Here is a 24,292-nt window from a genome sequence, read left to right on the forward strand (position 1 = left end):
ACTTCATGGATAGTCAGTTGGGTCCTCAAAGGAAAAACAGAATTGTTGACAGACTGAGAATTAATTAATTCTTTGCCTATCTTTATTAGGAAACAAATCTCTCTTAAATTGTCTTATAAAATAGACATCTTGAAGGTCTATGCATTTCATAGGGCCAAATCTAATGTTTAATTAGAGTTAATTAATTAGCTTAGATTAATTAAAACTAATTAGTTTAATTAATTTAAGAACTAGTTTTAGGAAAAACCAGGATTTTGACATGTTTGCCTTTGAGTTTCAAAAGATTTGCACTAAAAACACTGGGGAATTTTGGACTAAATATACAACAAATACCTAATGTACCAGAAGACTTGAGAGTGGGATGCTTGAGGGATCCTGAAAAATTACAAATAAGTAGACTCATTAAAATACCAGAGTAATTCATTCTGGGGAAAAAGTAGGGTCAAGAACACTTAAAGATTATCCATTAGGTTTCAGCAAGGATCTGTCATGTCTGACTAATGTATTCAGGGTCTTTGCCCTAATAAAATAAATGGGAAAGTCTCTGAGAAATGATAGAACGTATTCAACTTATTCTTTCATAGAATTTTTGTGTGGATTTCATGTCAAAGACCTTCTAAACTTGGACTGGTATCGAATCAGGGGACACTCTTGTCGTTAATTAGTATGATAGATCCAAGAAATGAATTCAGGTAAAGAAGACTCTCCTTGACGTATAAAGAGTGGTGATTTCCGATGGTACTAGACTATGAGGAAGTCTGTGAGTGGGCAGAATAATGGCAGAGGAGTCTCATTACGGCAAAGTGCAACATAGTACATTTAGAAAAAATGTTTTTAAATCTAAATTATATGGAACAAACACTATAAACCCTTCAGCTATGACTTTTTCAGCTAGGAGAGAATTTTTTTTTTCCTATGAACTTGTACTAGTCGATCAAACCAGTCAACTAATAACATGCATGAAATTCATAAAGAAGGAGGAGGAAGAAGAGGAAGAGACACTGTAGGTATCATATATACAATTATACATGATTTGCATATATGTGGAGAGAGACAGAGATACAGATAGAGACAGACACCAGTATTTGTTAAAAAATGTGTGTCCTCTGAGGTGCTCTCCATAGATCTTGTCATTAAACCTTGTGTCACTTGCAAAGACATGAAAAAGAACAGCAGGAAGTAGGGGAAGTGGTAGGAGGAAAGAAGATGGGTGGAGGGGATGCAGATGATATATTTTACAACCTGAAAAGGCAGACACGATCTTCGTGGAAAGAAGGCGTGACCAAAATTTAAAAAGAATTTAAACAGCATAGATTAGACTGAGCTTTTTTTAACTAAGTACAGAGAGGTTCCATTGAACTTGATTCATATAAACATAAACTAAAAGATGTCAGGTCAGAATTGTTGCAGGTATGCAGGCAAGTGAATTCTAAGGGATACTGAGTAATGCATGGAGTGATACTTACCTAGGTCCAGGAAGAGAAATCAGCATATATTTTCTGACCTTGATTCAGGATTATTAAAGGAGGGTAATCATGAGGCCGCAAAATTAATTGATTAGGGCCCTTAACTTTGTTCCTACATTCTTGTTATTATAAGTAAATCATAAAGAATTAAGTGATAAAATTGTTTTTTCTATCTTATAAGTCCAACTTGATGTGGATCAATATGTGGCTAACTGGATGTTCTACTTCTGTAATATTCCATCACACCAGAACACCCGTTTTTTTTGTTGTTGTTTTTTGTGGTTTTTTTGCCTGTCTGATTTTATAACAGTCTAAACCCTTAGGGAAAAAATAACTTAAAAGATATACTAAATCTCTGTTATTAGTTTTCTTTAAACCCATGTCAAATGTAGTGGTAACCTAGCAACATCAGAGAAGTGCACTGAGTTAAAAACCCAGCTGTCACTCTCATATTTCTGTACTTGAAAGAAATTTTGTAACAGAAACATGCTGTATGAAGTGATTCATCCAAAAGTAGTTCCTCTGACTTAAGCATTTCGAGTTTGTCCTAGCTTCTCTTGAGCCAGTATGCACAATGGTCATAGCTGAATGTGAAGTGTGACAATGTTTTTCTTACAGGTTTACCAGCATTAGTAGTGGCCACGTCAGTAGGCTTCACCAGGACGAAAGGATATGGCACTGATCACTAGTAAGTCCATCCACAGTGATAAATCATGTTTATAATTAAGTAAGTCATCAATGCGCTTCATTAGTCTTGGTCGGCACTACTTATGGCTTGCATTTTATCACGGAGTCATTAGCAATTGTAGATATCACATTATTGAGGAATGATGTTAGGTAGTTTAAATGCACAAAGGTTAGGAAATAAATGCCAGGGCACTGTTCACAATCCTTGTTTCAATTTCCCATTTCTTCATAAGACCAGTGTACTTGATTTTTAAAATATTTCAGTATGTACTTTGCATGTTCAATCTTAAACACGTTTTTTTTTAGAACTGGATAAATCTTGACATGTTAACTTTTTAGAATGTGATTCTGATCTGAGCTTCTAATTTCATTGATGATAATATATATTGGTATCAGCCAAGTTTCGTCATGTTAGTTCAAGTTTTCTTACTATGTTGGACTAATACATACTAAACCTTATAGATCTAGGGACTCAGTAGATCTCAGATTAGGAATTGCCTGGGCTTTGGGAGGAAAATAAAAGCGAGAAAAACGGGTATGGTATCAGCTCATCCTATTTATAACTGTAATACTGACAAAGTCTATGAGACAATTTGTAAGTTAAATTTATATTTCAAATGTAAAACAATGCACTTTCATATTTTACTTCATCTGTTTGTTTCAAGTTGAGGAGGTAGTTGAGAAATGGGGAGAGAGATGTGCATCTTATTAGAAGTATAAGTTTTAAAATAAGGTGTTCTGTTTAATTGCCTTCAGGTTTGAGATAAGAATCACTGCTATACAGTCCCTCTGATGGGTTCATCCAAACTGAGAGTATGAGAGACATCACTTCACCTGCCCATCCAAAAAATTTAAAGAACTAGTATCATCAGAGCCCTTGTTTTTCTTATGCAATCTATGGGATGGAAAAAAACAATCTCCCTGACAGTATATGTTGTAGAGCGGTGCTTACTATAGCACTATTTCCTTTAAGCTATTACTTTTTATAATAGTAGTATGATTCCTTTGGCATACATCCAGTATTTGAAAGGTACTATATTGACGATATGGACAGAATATGTCCATATGGATGATGTGGTTCCAACTTTTCAATGAGTTTACAATTAAAACCAATACAATACATTATAAAGATTAACTCACACAAAAAATATAGTTGAAATTTAGTGGCAATCTCAGAGACACCAAGCTAAAGTTTTCTATCAGACTAAGAGTTTTTTCTCCAAGTATTTTATTTAAAAAATAGATATTAAATTGTCAACCCCAAAGTGGGAAAGTAGAATTTTATCTGTCTGCTGTTATGGTAAGGAGCAGTAACTAAATGCAGACGTAGAATACACACATACACATTTGTGTTATGAATGTATTGATATATGTGTGTGTGTATGTATATAAAATTACTAGTTTAAAAATGTTAATTAATGTATCATTTACATAGAATAACATTTACCCTATTAGGTTTAGAATTCTGTGAGTTTTGACAAATGCACAAGCCATGTAACCACCACCACCACCAATATAGAAGTTTACTGTTAAAATAGACATAGCACAGTTATTGTTAATTGTTAATTGTGAAGGCAGCATGCTGATTCTGTGGACTGACAAGTAATACTGAAAAGGGTCATATGTCAAAAACAGGTGCATGAAGTGGTGGCCATGACCGTTTTCATCAGCAGTGATGAAACAATCCCTTATAGTTTCCTTCGTTGACTCTCCTGGATTCTGATGTCCACATAAGTCACCTTGCAAAGTCAAGTGCCAAGTCCCATGCCCTCTCCATGTCCTTGTGCTGTGAGAGAATGAATATTTTTACCTAAATGGGTTACCGTGTCTCTATCAATGCAAACCTGCATCTCTTGGTGAATTTAGTAATTGAAAGAAACACTGCATTGTTTTTTTAATCAAAAAAAAAAGCTGCATTGATTTTTAATCAAAAGTATATCTTTAGTGAGCTTTCTGAGTACTCTGGAAAAAAAATAAAATTAGAAGGAAAAAAGCATGCAAACTATAAATTATCCATTCACTGCAATGATGGCTTTTAAATCACTTTCTCCCAAATAGCTCAAAGGCCTCAAGGAAGATCTGGTAAATGGCATGTCTAAGACTCTAAAAACACACTATTCTTGCTTAAAAGTATATTTGAAAAATTCTATCATGGATATAAAGTGGCATTTTACAGAACTTAAGTAATAATCATCTTAGTACTGAAAGTCAATATGAAAATCACACCACTAGAGTAATTTGTCCAAAATGTTTTAACTGCCTGGAAGTAAGGCTTTGTAATAAGTTTCTTTTTCTGTATGATGTCCGTAGTATTTCTCACTCGTGAACTGCTCTAATTTTAGCTTTCTCCATGTCATCTCTGAATTTTTTTAAATTACAAAGCTTTTGTCAGAATTCCAAGACTAAGTAATAGTCCAAGTTATCTGTATCACACCTTTGTGGTTTAACACTTATCACTAATTTTTGTTAGTTTTTATCTGATGTTATTTTCAGTTGCTGGCTCTCTCTTGAAGGAGGACTGCTCTACGCCTTTGTTGGACCTGCAGCCGCTGTTGTCCTGGTAAACACTGAAATCAACTTATTCTGTTTTCTTAGCCAAAAAAAAGACCACTTTGTTTCAATTAGAGTGACAATTTTGTGTTTGTTGTGTAGAAATTTTAAAGTTCAATGGATTATTGCTTAAATCTGAATATCAACTGCTATTCTGTCCTTAATTACTCTAAAATGTTCCTATTTTGAAGACTGAAGAATATTAAATGTAGGAGCATGGGATTTCTCTTACAGTAATTTCACATTTGTGAAGAAGTTTCAGTAAGTTCCAATAAATTCTTCCTCTTTCATGTATAGAATTTCATCATTTATGATCATTTCACCTTTATACTATTCTGTATGATCTCTGTAGTTATTAAGATCTCATTCATAAGAACTGCTGCTGCTACCAAATATCAATGAGAAAATGTATGTCCCTATGCCCAAGTTACCCAATCTCAGCACTGCAGACATTCTGGTCCGGCTCTTTGTTTGTTATGGTGCCATCCTGTTCAGCAGCATCCCTGGACTCTACATACCAGTAGTATCCTCCAGTTGTAACAATCAAAAATGTCACCAGACATTTCCCAATGTTTCCTGGGGGAAAAAATAATCCCCAGTGGAGAACGCCTGCTTATGTTATGCATGAGGATTTTTTTCTTTTCAGAATCACATAATAATTCCTTTATGTGTTTGATTATAGGAACATGAAAGTTTCCTACCAATTTTCCTTTCTCTCTCTCTCTGAATTTATTGATTACAAATCTTTCCTGTCCAATAAATCCTTGGGAAAAAATGTAAGGGAGTAAAGAAATAGTCTGAATTAAATACAAAGATCCATATCGCTATGCAATTAGATTTCTAATTGGAAAATTACCCTTTGGTTTCTTGAACAACTTATTCAATAAATTGGTAGCTAGCGACATCTTTCTTAATAACTCTGTGTGACTTTTTCTTCCTTAAAGTTTTCTTTCCTCTAAACTATAACAGAGACCAGAAACTGGTAATGTTGCACAAAAGAAATAAAACCTAAGCATTAGTGTTAAAGAACAGCATTGGGACACTGAAACTATTAGATATATTTTTGTCTGCTGTATTGAATTTTTAATCAATTAAATTATTTTCCAAAGCTACTAGGTGAATATACATATAACCCTAAAATAAAGAGATGAAGAGTATGTGTATAATTGAAAGGCCAAAGTATGGTTTTTGGAGTGGTGATGAATTGCCTCATTAGGTTAAATTGGAGATTCATAGAATCCATGAAATACACTTTTCCTCTTAGTTCAAATAATGAGAAGTGCAAAGATGAATAAGTTTCTTAATTAAATGGTATCTTATCAGGAAGCTATGAAGAGTGACACCTCCTAAAGCCTAGACCGAACTGGTACTTTGTATCTTCCTTACACCAGCAATTAAATAGATCTCAGCTTTATAGTTCATCTGGCTAAAGTGTATTATTGAAGGGGAAGTGGACATTTTTCTTTCTTCTTAACTAGTCATCCTGCTTAATTTGAGAAATTTTTGTGAAAAAGTAGTTTCGATACCGTCTTCACCATTTGCGCTGGAGGGGCACCAAGAGTCTGTTGTTTGTGGAGGGTACAGAGCAGGAAGGACCAAAGAAGAAATATTTGTCCTTGTTTGTCTTGATTTCAGCGTTGGACTGGATTTCTTTCTTGGGAAGTGAGGGTAGGTTAGAGAAGCGTGGGCGCTTGACATAATGAGCGGCTGCAAATGGACCATAGCTACCTCTGCAGCTTTTTAACAGTTTTCCTTGAGAAAGAAAAAAAAATATGTGTGATTTTATTGCAGCTGTATTTAAATACTTTTAAGTGAGAGTGACAGAATCTTAGAAAATGCTGAGAAGTGTTCAGTATAGCATATCACCAGCAGTGGGGTTAGTGTCCATCTTTTAAAGGATTTTGGCAAATTGAATAGGCTTTTACCTTTGTGGAGAAAAGCACGGAGCATCAAAATGCTTCCCACCCTACAGGAAACACAGCCACATAGCCTGAGGCATTTAGGCACTCTGTCCTCCTTGCTGGGAGCAGTGACACATCCCTAGCCCCCTTGGAAGCCAGGGCTTCCTCTAGCTTCACACTGTGAGACTCAACATCTTTTGTCTCTGGGGCATAGGGTAAAACTCATTTAGCCAATCGATTTTATTCCGGGTGACTCAGAAAGAAGAATGCCAGATTGGCAGAGTATGGCACCATTTAAAAGTTAGGCAATGGAATGTTAATTTACTCAGTGTTAACTGCAAAGCATTGAAATCAATGGTATTCAATGTCCTTTAAACTTGAAAGTAACACAGCATTGTTAAAGCGTTTCATGTTCCTTTATGCACTTATAAAATACTTGAGAAGTGCTTCATGTCACTATTGTTGTGAGTATTTAATTCTGTGGTGGTTGTAAATTTGATAAAAAAAGGGTGTTCAGGAGAAACAGGGACCCAATTCCCTTCAATATCATTGAAAGGTCAACCTTTGTTTCTGTTTGACAGGTCAACATGGTGATTGGCATTTTGGTATTTAATAAACTTGTTTCCAGAGATGGGATCCTAGATAAAAAGCTCAAACACAGAGCCGGGTAAGCCGCAACTAGTGGATTTTCAAGGTTCTTTACCAGTGAATCCCATACTCCAATCCCAGATCATCACTGACTGTATTTGACTGCCTTGAATTTTGTTCTTGAGGCAATAGTGTGACTGATAGATTCTGCCATTCAAGTTTTCAATGTGCTATTCTTAGGTAATAGGGCCAAAATCTAAAAATAATTCAAAAGACCATTAAGAAAATCTGGGTTTGTGTACGTTGCCTGTTTATAAGATAAGAAGATTAAATGTAAAGGCTAGACTTAAAATACTTATCCTCAAGTGTGGATTTGCAAACGTCCTTAGTTTCCGTTGCAAAGGGAAGGAGGGCAAATTGAACTTAATGTCAGTATGAGGCATAAGTGAATCGGGCGGGACAAGCAAACCTTAAGAAGGTGAAAATACTGCGCTTTATTTGATTAATTGTATATATCAGAAAAAGTCTTTACTGGAAATAATCTTTTATGAAACACTATTCTTGTCATATATTCTCATTCTATATGACATTTTGACTATAACTTGCTACAGTTACTCAAAATTTTCACTTGCACATTTTAACCATTTATAAAATTTAGAAAAGCATTATTATAATATCACCATGTCCAATGATTTAATAACTTCCATAAGCAGACTGATAGCAGCCTTTTAAGGTAATATCATCACTTCATAATAAAAATTTGTAGAGGCTTGAATGATTAATGGCTTTGAATTTCCCTCTGTATCTTTTCTTATAAAGTGTTTATAGCTTTCTCCTTTCTGTTTAACTATACCTTCATTCACAACTTACCCTACAATTGTTCTAATTTCTGTAATAATTTATGGCATTATTTAATAGTCATAGTATTTGATGACCAACTGGTGAGAATTTTAGGTCCTCTGTGTTTTTATAATCTATATAATGATTTATAAGACAGTACAGGTATTTTTTTTCCCTAGTAAAAGACTAAGTTTAATGGCTTTCAATATAAAAATTTGATATCATTCATATCAAACATCAAAACCCCAATGGTGTAATAAAAACATCATTGGAGGTTCCTTTCTGAGGTGGGAATCACTTTCCATTTAGAGACTTTTTTTTTTACTTCAGACAAGTCTCCATACCATCTTTAAATAGGCACACTTGAAGTTGTACAGACACTGAGCTTTTTGTACCATTTGAATTTGAAGCTTTTACACGATTACTCTTGTTAGGCTGCCACATATGGTTGGAATTGGAGCAAGAGCTTTTTCAGTTATTTCCATCCAGAATTGTGAAGTAAGAATAAATTAATCATACTGAATACCACGTATAAAACTCTAGTGGTGTAAACTTGTATATGTGTGTGTGTGTGTGTGTGTGTGTATTTTTTAATTGGGCTGTGGGGTAGTTAGTGGTTAAGATAAAGCTTTGATGTAAAAAGGGAAAAAGGAAAAAAAAAGGAAGGCCATACTCAAAATCTAGCTCTGCAATTTACTAGCTATGTGTGTCTTTGGGCATGTTACTTAATCTTTCTGCAGCTAAGTCTTCTCACCTGTAAAATTGGGATAATAACTCTGACCTCATAATAGAGCATATGGAATGTAATGTATTAATACATAAAGCATTCATAAAAGTACCTAGTAAATAGCAAGCCCGCCCTCAAAAGATGGTAGCTAGAGTTATGATGAATGAAATGAGGAAGCTAAGGTGGACAGGTTGTTTTCAAAGGACCGTGACTTCTACAAGTCCAGCTGTCGCGATTCTACCATTCATGACATTGAGGTCAAAACAAGGGATGAGATCATCAGAACAAGTATAGTGCTGAGGATTCATTAAATTTGCAATCAATATTTTTTTCTCACTTAATTATTTTACATGTAATATCCAGTTTGATTCACATAGCTCTTTGTAAGCGGTAACATAGGTTTCGGAGAAATGACAACATTGTCCCATTGTGAATTTAGAAATTACCCATTTTAATCTACATATTAACTTTAAAACCTCTATTTCTAAAAATATGATAAAAATTGCATCTGTTTCCCTGGCAAAACTGAGTCAAGCAGTGGTTTTCTGGTTCAAAGGCCATTGCTTGAAAAAGAGAAATGTTGTTAAGAGCAGAATATTGGTAACTGTCCAAAGCAGAAAAGAACTATTAATAAATGAATGACCCTAGGTTTAATTTTTTTTATCTATAACATAAAATGCTATTTTAGCTTAAGTGTGTATGTATAGATTGAAATGTGCTTTCTATTCCAAAATGTGATTGAAGGAAATATTTTAGAAGATATGAGTGTTTGAAGCTAATTTTACTTCACAGAGAAACTAGTAAGGGCAGCAATGAAGACTTTAGTGAAGAACAAATAACCAGAATTAACTAAAGAAACATTGAGCAGAAAACTAATCGATTAACTTAACAATTGATCTCCCTAATTGTACACATTGACCATTTCAGGTTCTATGAATATACATATATATCAAGTGTTTTGAAATATTATTTAGAATCAAATGTGGTACTAAGATGGTCCTCCTCCCATTTTTTTCTATTTCTTTGTTTTCTTTCTTCTTTTTATAATCAATTATTAGGAACTGCCAAGCATATAGTTTATGCTCAATAAATATTTATAAACAAATAAGTCAATGAATAATAAATACAATAGCTTGACAAGTTTTATAATGCCCAAGTTATATTAAAAATTTTAATACATAAAATATATTTACCAAGGGGGAATTTATTGCAAATATCAACACAGCTTATGTAAAATTATAATTGTAAAGAATGAAAATAAGATAAAATGACATGTGTCTTTTTAGAACATCTCAAACAAAATATTTTCTCTCTTTTGTTGCAGTGTAACTTTCTTATCTACTACAGACTTTAAATTGCTTTACGATGTCTACCTGAAATTAAGCAGACTACAGTACCAGGATCTTGTACAAACCTCATGAGATTTTTCCAAAGGGAGGGGGGTATATTTGCTTTCTGGGAAATATTTTATAGTATTAACAAGAAACTAGTCTGATAAAAAAATTATTTTTCTAAGATAAAGAAAACTGTTGAAGGGAACTAGAACTTGTAGACTCCAAGACCCCACAACCTGGAGAGAGTAGTGAAATGACGCACGTTCAGATTCTAGTGCTCTAGTGGATACTGGTTACATCTGACCTAATGGGAAATTAATTTTTTCTTTTAATTGTTAGCTTGTTTGTTTTATAAATCCATAATTTCCCCATAACAAAGAAACAAGATCTGATTTTTCATTGCAGCAACTCAATTTTGCATCTAGACTATGTCTTCTTAAGATTGTATTAATTTCTATAGTGGCCATGCAAAATAGGACAAAATATTAGCTTTTTCTGGGTAACCTATCATTCTTCTGCTCCATTCCTATCTAAGAATTCCAAAGGTGTCCAACCAGTTAACGTCAAGCATGGTTTTCAACAGTTAGCTCTGACTAAGGAAAGTATGTGTAGTAAATTTAGTCAGTCACAAATAAATCTCAAATAAGGAGAAATGAGCATTTCAAATACGGTCTTAAAATATATTTTCAGAAAAGCCCATACTTAGATCAAATTACAGTTTTTCAAGCTAAAATACTTGTTTATATTGTGCACTAAAATTATTTTTTAGTAATCTTTGGCTTTTCAATCTTATTTTAGAGTCCAGAAGCATAGTAACCTTAAAATTGAGAAAGAGTCACGTCTGTGTTTGAAGCACCAACACCGAATAGCCTTTCTTTTGTGATAAAGGAACAATAAATGACTCAGGCATGCCTTTTAATATTAATCTGGTGGGACTTAACAAGATTGAAGACACTCAAATGAATAGTTAGAAGAGTTGAGGCTCATTCTTCTTGGTTCATCATAATAATCTAAGGAACTTTAAAAAATACAGATGCCTGGGTCCCATTTAATTAGAGTCTTTGGAGTTGGATATATACATCTGATGTTCAGCCACTGGAGGAATACCGGTCTAGGTAGTCCTTTCGCAGTAGTTTCAAACACATTGGCATGTGCAGTGATGCATTCAGGAACCACAGTGGGTAGGCAATTGGTTACTTATTATTTTGAAAAGTTTAGACAGATGTGGTTAGTACAATGTCCAGGGTTGAATCAGTAAAGTGAATGATTTAGTATTCCCCACCCCTACGTCGAACTCTGAAAGCTTTGCTTCTTCTCATAGGGTCTACTGATCAATCTACTTACTTAATAGCTTTAAGATTTATTATCCCATACAGGCACTATTCACAAATCAGTACACTTCTTTAAAAGAAACATTCTGAATTATGAGACTTAGGATTTTGCTCTGTTCTGCCACTTTTATTATACACATGGTAATGAAAATCCACTATAATATTATTAAGGAAAAAACAGCTCATTAGGCAAACTTATATTTTAGACATAAATATCTCATGGGAATGGATGAGAGCGGTACATGACAGGAAATTATTTCAAGGTGTTTTGAATTTTTATTCAAGTGATTTCTTTATTTTTTTCCCTAAGAGGATTGTATTCTAGTAAACCAGTCATTTTCAAAGGACTCTTTTCCAAAGCAAAATGTTCATGAAGTTTTTCTGGGTAGTGTGACTTTGCTACTATGACATAGTAGATTGAACTTGAATTATTGAATTCATATTTACCTGCAAAATCCTCTAGACTAGAATAGACCATTTAAATGCTATTAGTTGGCATCTATGGCAAAATGTTGAGGAAGAATATTTTGAACTTAATGATTATGTTAAATGTGTTTATTAAAGCAGAAAACTACCACCCTTTTTATTATCAACTAATATTTCATCAAATTTCATCAGCCCCTATATTCAGATCTTCCTAAAATACAGACAGCGCATTGATTATATAAGAAATTTAAAAATATAAATCTTTTGAGACAAAGGCTACATCTTCCACAATTAACTACACACCTAAAATAGATTATCTTCCTATATCAGACTTCTGAGATACATGTTTACATTTCAAAAGGTTTTAATTGATAGTATGTACCTTTTGCAAATGACAATGAAAATCTTTGCAGCTTGGAGTCCTCACTTGTTTGATTATCAGGGGTCTGAATAAAGGGTTTTCACTGTATGTCTACACAAACACATGCTTATGTTTAACTCAGTGTATTGGGCATCTTTGATCTGTAGACCCAAGGGCCATTTATGGTGTAAGTGATGGAATTGTGCTTCGCATGCAACAAAGGCCCATATTATTAAAAGGTAAATGTTACAAAAATAATGTGTAGTATAAATGCATCTTGAAAACGATCTAGAACATTCATCTTTGATGAATATACATTTCTGCATGAAATCATATTTAAAAGCTAACTTGCAGCAGCAACTTTTTTTTTGGTGACAATTCAATATTTTGTTCTTTTTGTGGGTGTTCTGTTTGTTTGCAGTCAGATGAGTGAGCCTCATAGCGGTTTGACGCTCAAATGTGCCAAGTGTGGAGTAGTTTCAACAACAGCTTTGTCAGCCACCACCGCCAGTAATGCCATGTTAGTCCCAATCATTTACATCTTCTTGTTACAAATCTTTTACAGTGCATGTGAGAAAATGCTATGATGAAAAAAAAAAAATCATGTTTGCTAATACTGGAGCTAAGAGCATACTTAACTATTTATAATTGGCAACTGCCTTTATGTTGTGGGATTGTCTATAAAAAAATAAATAAATAAAACTACCAAATGTTATCTGCTTTGTGGTTTCCAAGTTAATGTCTTGGTGCCACATAAAAGAATGCTTTGTTGAACGGGGGTTTGGTTATGGCCTGCGGTGTGACACGCCACTTCGTAAGGTTGCTTTCTCTGTCTCTTAACAGGGCATCTCTTTGGAGCTCCTGTGTGGTGTTGCCCCTCCTGGCTCTCACGTGGATGTCTGCAGTTCTGGCCATGACGGACAAACGCTCCATATTGTTTCAAATACTTTTTGCTGTGTTTGATTCATTGCAAGGCTTTGTGATAGTCATGGTCCACTGCATTCTTCGCAGAGAGGTGAGATATGTAATTCTTATGAGAGAGCAGAATGATGCTTAGGAGAGTGTTTTCCTTGTTAACAAACATGACCTTTTATTTTAATATCTTGATCTTTAGATTAAAGCTAGTCTCCTCTAAAGACAATCATTTGGGGGGTCAAATCTAAAATAAAGTTTTAAGGTGAAGTCCAAGAGGGCTCCTTGGACTCTGAAAGTGATGGATTAAAACAGCTGGGACTATGCAAGGGAGAAACATAGCCAGAGGTGCCAAGGACCAAGGAGAATAAATGCAAAAAGGGTTATGATTGAGTCATAGGCATAGATAAATCTTTTAGAAAAACTGGTGGGTAAGTGGGTAGTGTGTCATCTTTTTAAAAGGCATAGTTCATAAACAGAATGCAGTGATATTTCTTAAACCCATTCCCTACCTTGTGCTTCTACACACAGCATATCCCCATTCTTCATACTTAACTAATTTTGTTTTAGATAGAAAATGATGAAGATTAATGAGGTTCTTTTGTCTCTATACTAAGTTGCGGTTAAGGTTATTACAGATGAATGATTTTGATATAGATGTGTATGCTCAGAAAATACAAAAAAAAAAACGTGCACAGTAGAACATGAGAGGCAGTAATGGTCCCCCAAGAACTGCAGATCTATTATCACAGCATTTTTCCAGGTCATGGTTGAGGTTATTGCCAGCAGTGAGGGAAAGAAGTGATTCTTTATAAGTGGAGACACTAACTTGCACCAAATCCACTCAGAACAGTGATAGATTTCAGACGTGAGTTGTTTAGGGATAGAATATTTTTTCCAACCAGTGCCAAAATTATTCTGAGTGTTTGCAAGCACTGACACAGTATTTACAAGGTTTATGAGTCATTTTAGCATTTACTCTAGGGATGGTGGCAACTAAAACACACAGTGACACAGTGACATGCTAATAATTTTGAGAAAACGGTCTATGCTGTCATTTTGCATTACCTCTCTAGTACAAGAACTTTATTATGATGTGCATATTACAAAAAGCCACATGTGTATATAAATATTCACCACATAGCTTTTACAGTGATGTGTGAAGGTAACCAAAGGTTTTTATCTCATTTGCCAGATGGGGAGAACAATATCTCTGAGCTACTTTAGTATGATACAGATGTCAGCAATAAACCCACATGTGTATTCTAAGAACATTATATGATGAAAAACAATGAAAACAGAAGAATAGTGATTTCACATTGCAAAGGGAGGGTATTTCATCATTTTAAAAATCGGATTTAGTTCACAGTTGCCAAGCCTTATTATTCCCTCATCACAAATTTCTACCTAGAATATCAGTATTAAAAATCTTCCAAGTAACAAATTCTTTATAGACCAAAGTTAAGCAAAAGTTAAAAGGGAGTTGAATAATTTAGGGTTCTGTTGTTCTCCAACTGTAACTATCTTGTGAGTCTTTTGTATTAATATTATCTCTAATATGCTTATGTAACAATTGTTCAGAATAGACACATATGTATTTTTGATTGATGATCAAGGATGAACAGTGCTGGTTTAAGCAAGATTCCTGATGTAGTTGCATGAAATTTTCAAAAGACGTGATACTTTAGATGTTAAAGAGGAGAAAAGTGTCCCACCTCTATGTAAGCCTCTCTTTTTCTTCAGAAATGAATTTTTTAGATAGCCTTAGGTGGTGATAAAAATATTCAGGTTTTAAGGGGACAGATATTTTGATGGCTTATTATCAAATTTTTGCTGCTTACATGAAGAAAAATATTTGGCACAAAAATTTATTTCCATCAGAAATTTTTTTATACTTGCTGATGGGAATAGTAACTGTCAAAACATTATTTGAGGATAATTAAATTAAATCATCTCATAAACGATTCTACTAAAATAGGTATCTGTAAATGTGTTTCCGGTATCGATAGGGAATAAGGACATGGTTAGTGGCCCCGTTACCATTGCATTTTCAATAATTAGCTTAAACTGAATAATTTTATAACTGATAAATTCATAGCAGATAGTGTCATAACTATCTTTCATTCCAACACTACTGTGAAAAATTGTATGTCCAATATTCTTACATTGACCCTTAAAAATACCTGTAGCGTTCCTGTAAATACACAGCCGATTTCAGTTACAGGGAGCATCTCTTTCAAAGCTCCTCAAAGGAAACTGTTACTGAAAAACCGAAAAGAAAAAAAAACACGAAAGAATCTTGTTTAAATTTTGTAAATCCCAAGGACCACATAGTAAGGAGGCCTCTGGGTTCACACAAGTTCTTTTTGACCTTCTAAATGTACATTGCCTGATACTACCGATGGGTCTAGCGCCTATGATCTGTGATCACACTGCCCTGGCATTAACCACAGCCCAGCAGAAAAGATGCCTCTGCTCATGCCCTTGGTGTCTCCTGTGAACAAAACATTCCATAAAAATATGCCAAAGCAAATGGACTAAAGAGCTACCTGTAGAGTATTGGGAAAAGACTTACATCTAGTAATCTACGTGATAATCCCATAGGAGATCTCACAGTTTTATCTCTACTGCTTTTTTTTTTCCCTTTAAAAGATTGTCTTCACAATGACTCAAGATAATCCACATGGATTTTTCTTCCTTAAAAGTGTATAAGCAATGTAAGAACTATTTCCTTCAGTTGAGAGAATGGAAAACAGATATACCTTTTTCTATTTCTATGTATTGTTGATACACACTAACATAATTTGGTTGTTTTTAGTCTTTATTGATTGTTTCAATATGAATTCAACAGGCTTTCTCTGTATTTACTTTTGCAATCTTCCTATGAAGCAGTTAGATACACACAAGGGAGGACTATAACCTTGTAATTTAAGAAGGAGTAAAGAAATGAAATACTATAACTGTGCTATTTTCAAAATGATGTGCATGGGCTTAATTTATTTAAAAAGTGCCTTTGTTCTTAGTGTGTCCAATTTTATAACCGAAATCATGTCATGTCAAGCAGGAAGGGAGAAATGATCACTCTGGTACTGTCAATTCAGTTATAGTCCACTTTCAAAAAAAGAAAAAAATTTTTAAAAGCAAATTGATTATTTGCATAACAATTTGTTGTGACCTCCAGAGCTGACATTTAATAATTAAACTTCATAAAATTCGTATTTTTGAAAATATAATTTCTTCTTCTGGAAAACCTTTCTCTTTTAAATTGCTTTAGTATATAGCTGCCTCTGATAAAAGAGAAAAAGAGGCAATAAGAATATATTTTTTTAATTAAACTATCTGATTTATCACAACACACTACTTTCAGCAACAAATCCTAGATCTTAAGAGCTAAGAAGTATCATACTTAGTAAGACAGACTCCAATAGAAAAAAATATAATGCTTCCTCCATTGATCAGTCATTTCTTGATTAGAATTTATTTGCATTCAGCACCTAATGATATCTATTTACTATTTTTCACACGGCTATGGAAATTCAAACTACACATGAGTTATGGAATCTTTGAAATAGTTACTGTTGCTAGGAAACCACTTTCTTGGTGCCTGCACATTCTTTTCATCTCCCCTGTCTCTCTCTGTGCCAGGCTCTAAGACAATCTTACAGCTAGATGTCAGAGGGGGGAAATAACAAGATTGTGATACAATATAAGCTACAATAAACCCTTTCACTAGATGGATGGAAAAAAGGAAAGTGCTTAAATAGATAATTTTGTTGTATCAGTCTTTTAGGATCCTGTGGCTATCCGGTAGCTTGGGTTGCAGGGCCAAGCTCTTTTCTCTTTACCCAGTGCTGGCAGGAGGTCTAGGCTGCACCAGATGAGGCCCCAGAATCTTCATCCAAACCCATGAAGCAATTTTTGTAGCAAAATGCTTAAAATAAATATGAGCAGATTTCTTTTTCTTTCTCTTTCTTCCACTCCCCTCTACCTTTCTTTCTTCTCTCTCTCTCTCTTTTTTTTTTTTGCTGATTTCCCATTTAGTCTTATTATTTGCCTAAAGAGTGCAGATAAACAAAATGATTTACAAACACATGAGAGCAAATTATAAATCAGACAAGCACCCTGCCTATCAAATCTAAAACCAATGTTCTCCACCAAAATAATAAATAAATGTTTTTTAAAAATGAAGCCAGTAATAGTGAAATAACGAGAGAGCAATTTGAAAAGAGTTCATATAATACAGTTCAGATGGAGAATTGTATGCATCGCCAAGCTTAACTATTTACAAGGAAATTAGGTGTGACTTATTACTATGGAAGGGTTTATTTGTGCCCTCCCTTAGTGAGGGGTAGTCAGGGCTTTCAGCAGTTGGTCTTTGAAGATGAAAGAGTACGTGATAGGAGATTTCAGAACTTATCAGGTCCTCAGGGGAAAATGGAGTTGGAGTTTTAAGCAACTGAAAATTTCAAGTAGAGGAAGATGGAAAGAGGTTACTAGACGTATGGTTTCCATGGAATGGAGTTTATGGCAAATAGTAGAAAGTTGATTCTTCTCTATCACCACCTGGGGCACCTGAAGGCATAAGGCAAGTGATGTGATCCTGAACATTAGAGTGATTTTTTTTATTTTTTTATTTTTTTAGTGGCTATAACTGCAGAACTAAGAGAAATACAATACTGATGATATTTGAGGGCATAGCACTGATTGATGCTTTAGAGCTTTCTTGTTTGGGGTATTTGGTGGCCATAGTGAGAGGCCACTGTGAGTGGTGTCATGAAAATTGTTCAATAGATTCTAAAGAGTGAGTGGCCCAGGATGGGAAGGTTATGGTACTCATCCTAATAGTTCTAGCTTGCTCATGAGAGGTTTAAGGGAGAATGGAGTAGGTTCCTAAGAGCTTTATGTTTCTCTGTGAAGGCACAGGCGGAATTGAAGGGTCAAAAAGAAATTATATACACACACACACACACACACACACACACACACACACACATATACACACACACGTAGATATATGTACATATACACACATATATTCATATACATATATACGTATATATGTGTATATGTGTACACATATGTGTATATATATATAGAAAGAGAGAGGAGAAAGAGAGGGAGAGTTGTTTTTAATAAAATAGGATGTAAATCTGGAAATGTTACCCCAATAAAACTGGATTAAATCACCAACCTCCCTTCATCCAATAGTCATCCCATTTCTTACGTAGGAGAATATAAATCCTACCTCTTCTTCCAGATTAGGCTTTCCTGATTTGAGCATGATGGCAATTAGGTCATGAATATTTGCATCAGTATTAATCTGCACATGCGGTTCTCTAAATCCACACAGAGGTTTAGGAGCTTAACAAAAGCGTGAAATCAGATGAGTAAAATGGCATCAGTGAACAAATTGAGCCACAGAGTTCATGGCAGAGATTGGCAAATTCTGACGTGTCTGCCAGGTAGCGCCCAACCTTGGCTTGCTGTTATCCAAAAATCTGAGTACCTGGGCACAGGGACAGGCAAATCCCAACCCCCTTTCCTTTCAGAATCCTAGGGTCCCACTTTGCAACATTGTTAAACTAGTGACAGGAAGTTAAATGTGTCTGGAATAAAGGTTTAAAATAAATACAAGAAATAAGAGGTCAGGAATTAGGTTTTTATTTTTTGCCTCAAAGTGAATGAAATGAATGAGGCTAAAATGAAATATCTTCTGTGAAGACACAGGCAGTGGTGTCTGGCATAGAACTTCCCTTTCCTCCTTTTCTCATTTGCATGCTAAAGAAATTTTTCAGATCACGTATGTGAAATGTCATCTAGGAAAGCTTATGTGACCCCCAAAACTGATACAAAAAAGGGAAAAGCTGTCATAATTTTGAGATTAAGTGAAAGATCTTTTAGGTGTTAGAGGATTCCAATAGAAAGTTATTAAGACTGAAATTTGGGACTGAAGTCCATATTTTTCCTTCATTATATGGCAATAGCAAACATTTTTGTTTTTCTTTGTTATCAGAGAAGTCAGGTAACATTTTTATAATGTGAAGTCATTCATGTTGCTTATGTCAACTGGCGTAATACACATGAAATTCAGAACAGTCTTATTCACTTAATAATTAAGTTACAAGAAATTTAATATGATTAAAAAGAATTAAGTCATTTATTCAAATATGAATCAAGAGAGACAATAGTATGGGTGAAATTCAGGGAACAAAAAATAAAAACACAGAACACATATGAAACTCCCTTTCCCTCCAGTAACAATCTGAAATAATTTCAAGAATGTGATTTTATTTCCTTTCTTGATTTAACATGATCCTCAGAATAACTGAAAGTACATGTTCTAAAAAAGATGAAGATTTTGGGTCTGAGCTGCTTGGTAGCTAAGTGTCGAGCCCATTTCAAACGGTGCAGCTCTTGCCTGTGAGATTTCTCTTAACTGCAACACTGCCAAACATCTCTCGGTGCTCTTCCCCAGCAATTTCTAAATCGGGTACCAACTTGCACAGTGATACTCTGCCAAGCTGCCTTCAGAGCGAGCACCAACCGAGAAGCCCTCAGCTTGCTGCTGAGGAGTTGAACCAAATTGCTGACCCCATGGGAGAGAGACAGGGGCGAGACACACCCCTGCAAACCTCTTTGAACTCATGCCTCATGCAGGAATCCATCCACAAGAAAAGGGTTTATAGCTTTTTTGGGAATTTTTAGAGCAGCGCCCAGCAGGAAGTAGTAGTAGGGATACACCTTTGGTGATGCCCCCCTTTGGATACTTTCAGACAGCCCTGATAGCTTATTCTTTTTTTTTTTTTTTTTTTAGCTTAGCTTATTCTTTTTACCTCACCTTATTTTTGAACATGTTTCTGGCCATTCTGTTTTTCCATTTCATAACGTGACATCAGATTTCGTTAAAGTCCCCTAAATATTCCAAGGCTACGTACACAACTGTTCTTTGCTACTCTCCTGATTCTTTTTAACCCTCAGTCTGGTTGGCAATTAAGGTAAAAGACCTATCGCAGTTTTATAAAGAGAAGAAATTTTGAACTCTAGATTTTAAGTGTGCCATAATTTGTTAAACATTTAATTATTCTATACAAGTTTATTTAAAAATAGCATTTACTAATCTAACATGAATTACAAAAACAATTATAAGAACTCAGTGTTATGATGCATTTAATATCTAAAAATAACTTTTAAATCAAATTGAGCCGTAAAATAAGTGACTTGTCCTCCTCAAATAGAAAGTCAGCTTAAAAAGCTTAAATAATAAGTATTTGAATCTTTTAACAAGTCGTCTTCTTCAATCTTCATCACAAGGCAAGAAAGACACTGAGACTATTACTATCCAGCATTGTAAATATGACTATTGGCACAGAAGATTTTAATTTCAGAATGGGATAACTATTTTTAGACTCTTTGTTTTTTATGCTTTCTTCTTGTCTGGACTTAAGATCCTTGTAGACTTGCTTTCTTAAAAAAAAAATCCAATTGTTCTCCATCAGTACAATTCACATTGATTCACCAAAGATGTCTCACTGTTTTCTTGAAAGAAAATCTAGTATAATTGGTCTTCCCTGACAGGGCTGCGCAAATATTTAAGGCTAATTCATATAGATTACCTGAATGCATTTTAAAGATTTTTAAAAAATCAAATGGAGCATTTGGAATAATTGGAATTTCTCCTGCAAATCTTTCTGAATTAGAAGTAACAGAGGCACTAAAAGTGTCAGAATCTGACATGAATCTGACACTTAAATTATGACATTTATGTGACCATTTTAAATGACCTTGAATTTACTAGAGAATTTTTATGCTTTTCTGTTTTATATTTCTTCTGAATAACATTGACTGATTCATGAAGTTGACATCATTCTCCATTGGAGAAATGCTCTTAACCCATTGTCATATTTGGGAGTTTGGTAATTTAATGTGTTGATTTTGCCTGTGTGTGTGTTATGAAAAAAGAGTTAGATTTCTTTTATATTTTCTTCAAGCTATCAGATAGTGGGTTTCAAAGAGAAACTTATAGAAGTTGTTTTGCATATTTCATTGTCAGACAAAAATATCCTTGACAGCTATACTCTAAACGTCTGAAAAAAGAGTGGTTAGCAAGGACCAGTTAATCTTTGCTATCACCAAATGCCATCTTTAGTAATTAGAAATAGATTTGGAAAACATCTTCATGTGACAAGCTCTTGGAAGGCAAGATTTTTAACATATTATTTATCTTCCTTTATAAATTATTCTTTAACAGTTGTCTCAGGGCACAAACAAAAACTTAGCATGCACCTATGTCATTGATATTTGTTCTTAGGATTTGTTTTCTAAAAACACACATACTTTCATAATGGTTTCCCCCAGTGCACATTTCTGCATAACAGACACAGTGGTCATGTGGCAAGCACTATACTCGTCACCAATTTTTGGCTATTAATATGTCACTTTATCTAGAAGGAGGAGCCTCAAAGCATTTATATCTAAAGAATCTAACTTTGTCCATGTCATGTCTCTTTCAAGGGAGAAGCTGGAAAAGTTGGTTCTAAATATTTATCCAGTTCTTCAAAAAAGATGATCAGACTAGATTTCACTGAACCTGCACTTTTACTGATGTGTTTGCAAGAGAAAATAAGAAAATTACCTTTCTCACTTTTATCAGGCAACTCCCCCCAGGAATTACCAACTTTAGAAATATTAGAATCAGAGAATGGCAGTGGTCAGAGAGCACTGAGTCCATCCTTTACTCCCTTAATCCACACCTGTAGTGGTTGCTTCAGCAGGACTGGAACCTGAGGTGGGGAAATACAAATGGACCAAGGTCTCATGATTGAACTGGTTAGCCAAGAATGTGGTGGTGACGACACTATGTCACGTCCCAAATCTTGCAATTTGGAAAAGAGATTGCTAATAACTTATGATATGAGTGAGAGGAGGTGAAAATAACTTAATAGGCTCCATGTTTTTCTGTCCAACACAAATACTATGCACATCTTACAACAAAATAGGGGCAGGGTATTTTATATCATTCTGTGTTTACCTTGGCCATCTCTACAGTGGTGCTTCAGCAAAATAGGGGAAATGCCACTTCATTGGAGCTTTGTGTTTTAATCTAATAGAACAGATTATAATAAACTACAAGGAGAATGTCAATAATGTGAAGTCAGGGAAACAAAATAGTAGTAAAATGACCTTGCCATTGACTGGGATAAGAAGTTACTTGTGATAATGTCTATCAACAGCTTTTAGGAGCCTAATGAGCCTCAGGAAATGGAAAGGACACGCTGCTGCAGAGGCATCTTGTGATCAAAATATATGGGTTGTGTGTTTGTTATTCATCTATTCATGGTTATTCACTTGTTTAATAAAAGATTTAATGTTCTTCAAATGTCCTTGTGATAGGTTTGTTCTTTACTTGGAATCCGATTGTGAAGGGATATTATGGAAGTTTGGCTTTGCTGAGTGATCTCCCCTGTCCCCCGCCCCCAAGACCATCAACTATAAACAGCCATTTTTGTTATCTTTTTGTTTTATTGTGTTTTGTTTTTACGTCAGGGCACATAATACTTGAAGGTAGACAAGAAATAGTCTCCCCAATAGGATCCGTTGCAGGAGTCATAAAGGGAAAATCCCAAATCAATTTCAGTCGAAAGATCATTGAGTAATCTCATTTTTCATGATGTGTAAAGCTGTTATAAAGATTATGCCATACTGAATAGTAAATCCTCCTTGAATGACACACATGTTGTTTGTAACAAGGGAAATAAATCTGCCCTCCGGTGAGAATTATTACGGTTGAGTCAGACATAGCCATTTTGATAACTGAGGAGTTCCCAGCACTTCCCTCTATAGATTATGGCAAGTGATAAATTTCCTTGGCATATAACGCAGTGGAGGTAACCAGTATTTGTATTAGGAAGTAAACAAAATGGGTATTAGATCATGAAAACAATGGTAACCACTTTCTCAGTTGATTGCCAATGTAGGCATTATCTGGTCATTTCCAAGAGAGAAGAAAATTAATCTTTATCATATTTTTCACAGGTTCAGGATGCATTTAGATGCCGATTGAGAAACTGTCAGGATCCAATCAATGCTGATTCTTCAAGTTCTTTCCCTAACGGACATGCTCAAATCATGGTGAGCTTGTATTTTCCCTCTGGTTAACTTAGTCATGATTTCTCAAGGGAATAAACAAATGTTATTTTCATTAAAATAGTATCACAGTCCCATTTTGAGTGACCTTTGGCTTTAGTTCATTAACAGACACCAGATAATTATTTTTTTTTTTTGTATTGCTTAGGAGTCCAGGATCTGTTATTGGCGTGTTCAGTGTGGGGTTTCTGTGCAACAGCAGAAAGTATGTTTACCCTTGAAAAGAATCAGGAATAACTATGTGTCAATAGGATCATGTTTATTTACAGATCAAAACACTATGGACCTACACTTCTAGTCTTAAAGCAGCAGTTCTCAGTGTTTGTTATGTATTAGAATCAGAATAGGCACTCCAGACCGATGAGACCGGAATCTCTGGGCTGGGACCCAGGCATTGGTGGTTCCAATATGCAGCTTAAGATGAGAACTACTGCCCTAAACTATAAAGAGTAGCCATGTTTCCAGTGAAAGTCAGTTATCGTACTTAAGCTCTGACCAATGTTGGGATTAAAGGTTACTTGAGACATAACCGCTTTGGTATATTTTAGAAATGAGATACGATGTCATTAAAATCAAGGCTTAAATAGAGGTGTTTTTTTTTTCTTAATACATATATATTAATTAAATTTATTTGGGAACATTGGTTAATGATGTTATATAAGTTTCAAGGGTACAACTTTATAATACATCATCTGCATACTCCATTGTGTGTTCACCATCCAAAGTCTAGTCTCCTTCTGTCACCACATGTTTGACTTCCTTTACGCCCTTCATCCTTCTTCGACCCTCTTCCATTCTGGTAACCATCATACTGTTGTCTTTATCTATGAGCTTGTGTTTGTTTTATTTGTTTGTTGTTTTTTGTTTTATATCCCACATAATGAGTGAAATCATATAGTTCTTGTATTTGATTTATTATTAATGTTTTTGGATTAGGCAACATAAAATAGTCTAAATGATATACGAGTAACTAAGACTTGAAAAGGAATAATTTTAATTTCTTATCAAAAACAAGTAGATAAATTC

At 34.7% G+C, this 24,292-nt stretch overlaps 1 protein-coding gene across 5 annotated transcripts in view; it reads left to right on the plus strand.

The window, feature by feature from the left end:
• The window catches only part of ADGRB3 (adhesion G protein-coupled receptor B3), a 677,430-nt gene that overhangs the window by 620,002 nt on the left and 33,136 nt on the right, over positions 1–24,292 (plus strand). For 4 of the 5 annotated variants that reach the window (XM_033102727.1, XM_033102728.1, XM_033102731.1 and 1 more), the window contains 6 exons: positions 2,085–2,154; positions 4,647–4,713; positions 7,186–7,271; positions 12,633–12,731; positions 13,055–13,226; positions 23,156–23,251. In XM_033102727.1, the coding sequence (XP_032958618.1) occupies positions 2,085–2,154; positions 4,647–4,713; positions 7,186–7,271; positions 12,633–12,731; positions 13,055–13,226; positions 23,156–23,251 (590 nt within the window). The remainder of the gene's footprint in view (positions 1–2,084; positions 2,155–4,646; positions 4,714–7,185; positions 7,272–12,632; positions 12,732–13,054; positions 13,227–23,155; positions 23,252–24,292) is intronic. The other variant, XM_033102729.1, reaches the window with a different exon arrangement.

The sequence above is a fragment of the Rhinolophus ferrumequinum genome, chromosome 3 (assembly GCF_004115265.2).
Source record: "Rhinolophus ferrumequinum isolate MPI-CBG mRhiFer1 chromosome 3, mRhiFer1_v1.p, whole genome shotgun sequence".
In the NCBI taxonomy this organism is placed as follows: Eukaryota; Metazoa; Chordata; class Mammalia; order Chiroptera; family Rhinolophidae; genus Rhinolophus; species Rhinolophus ferrumequinum.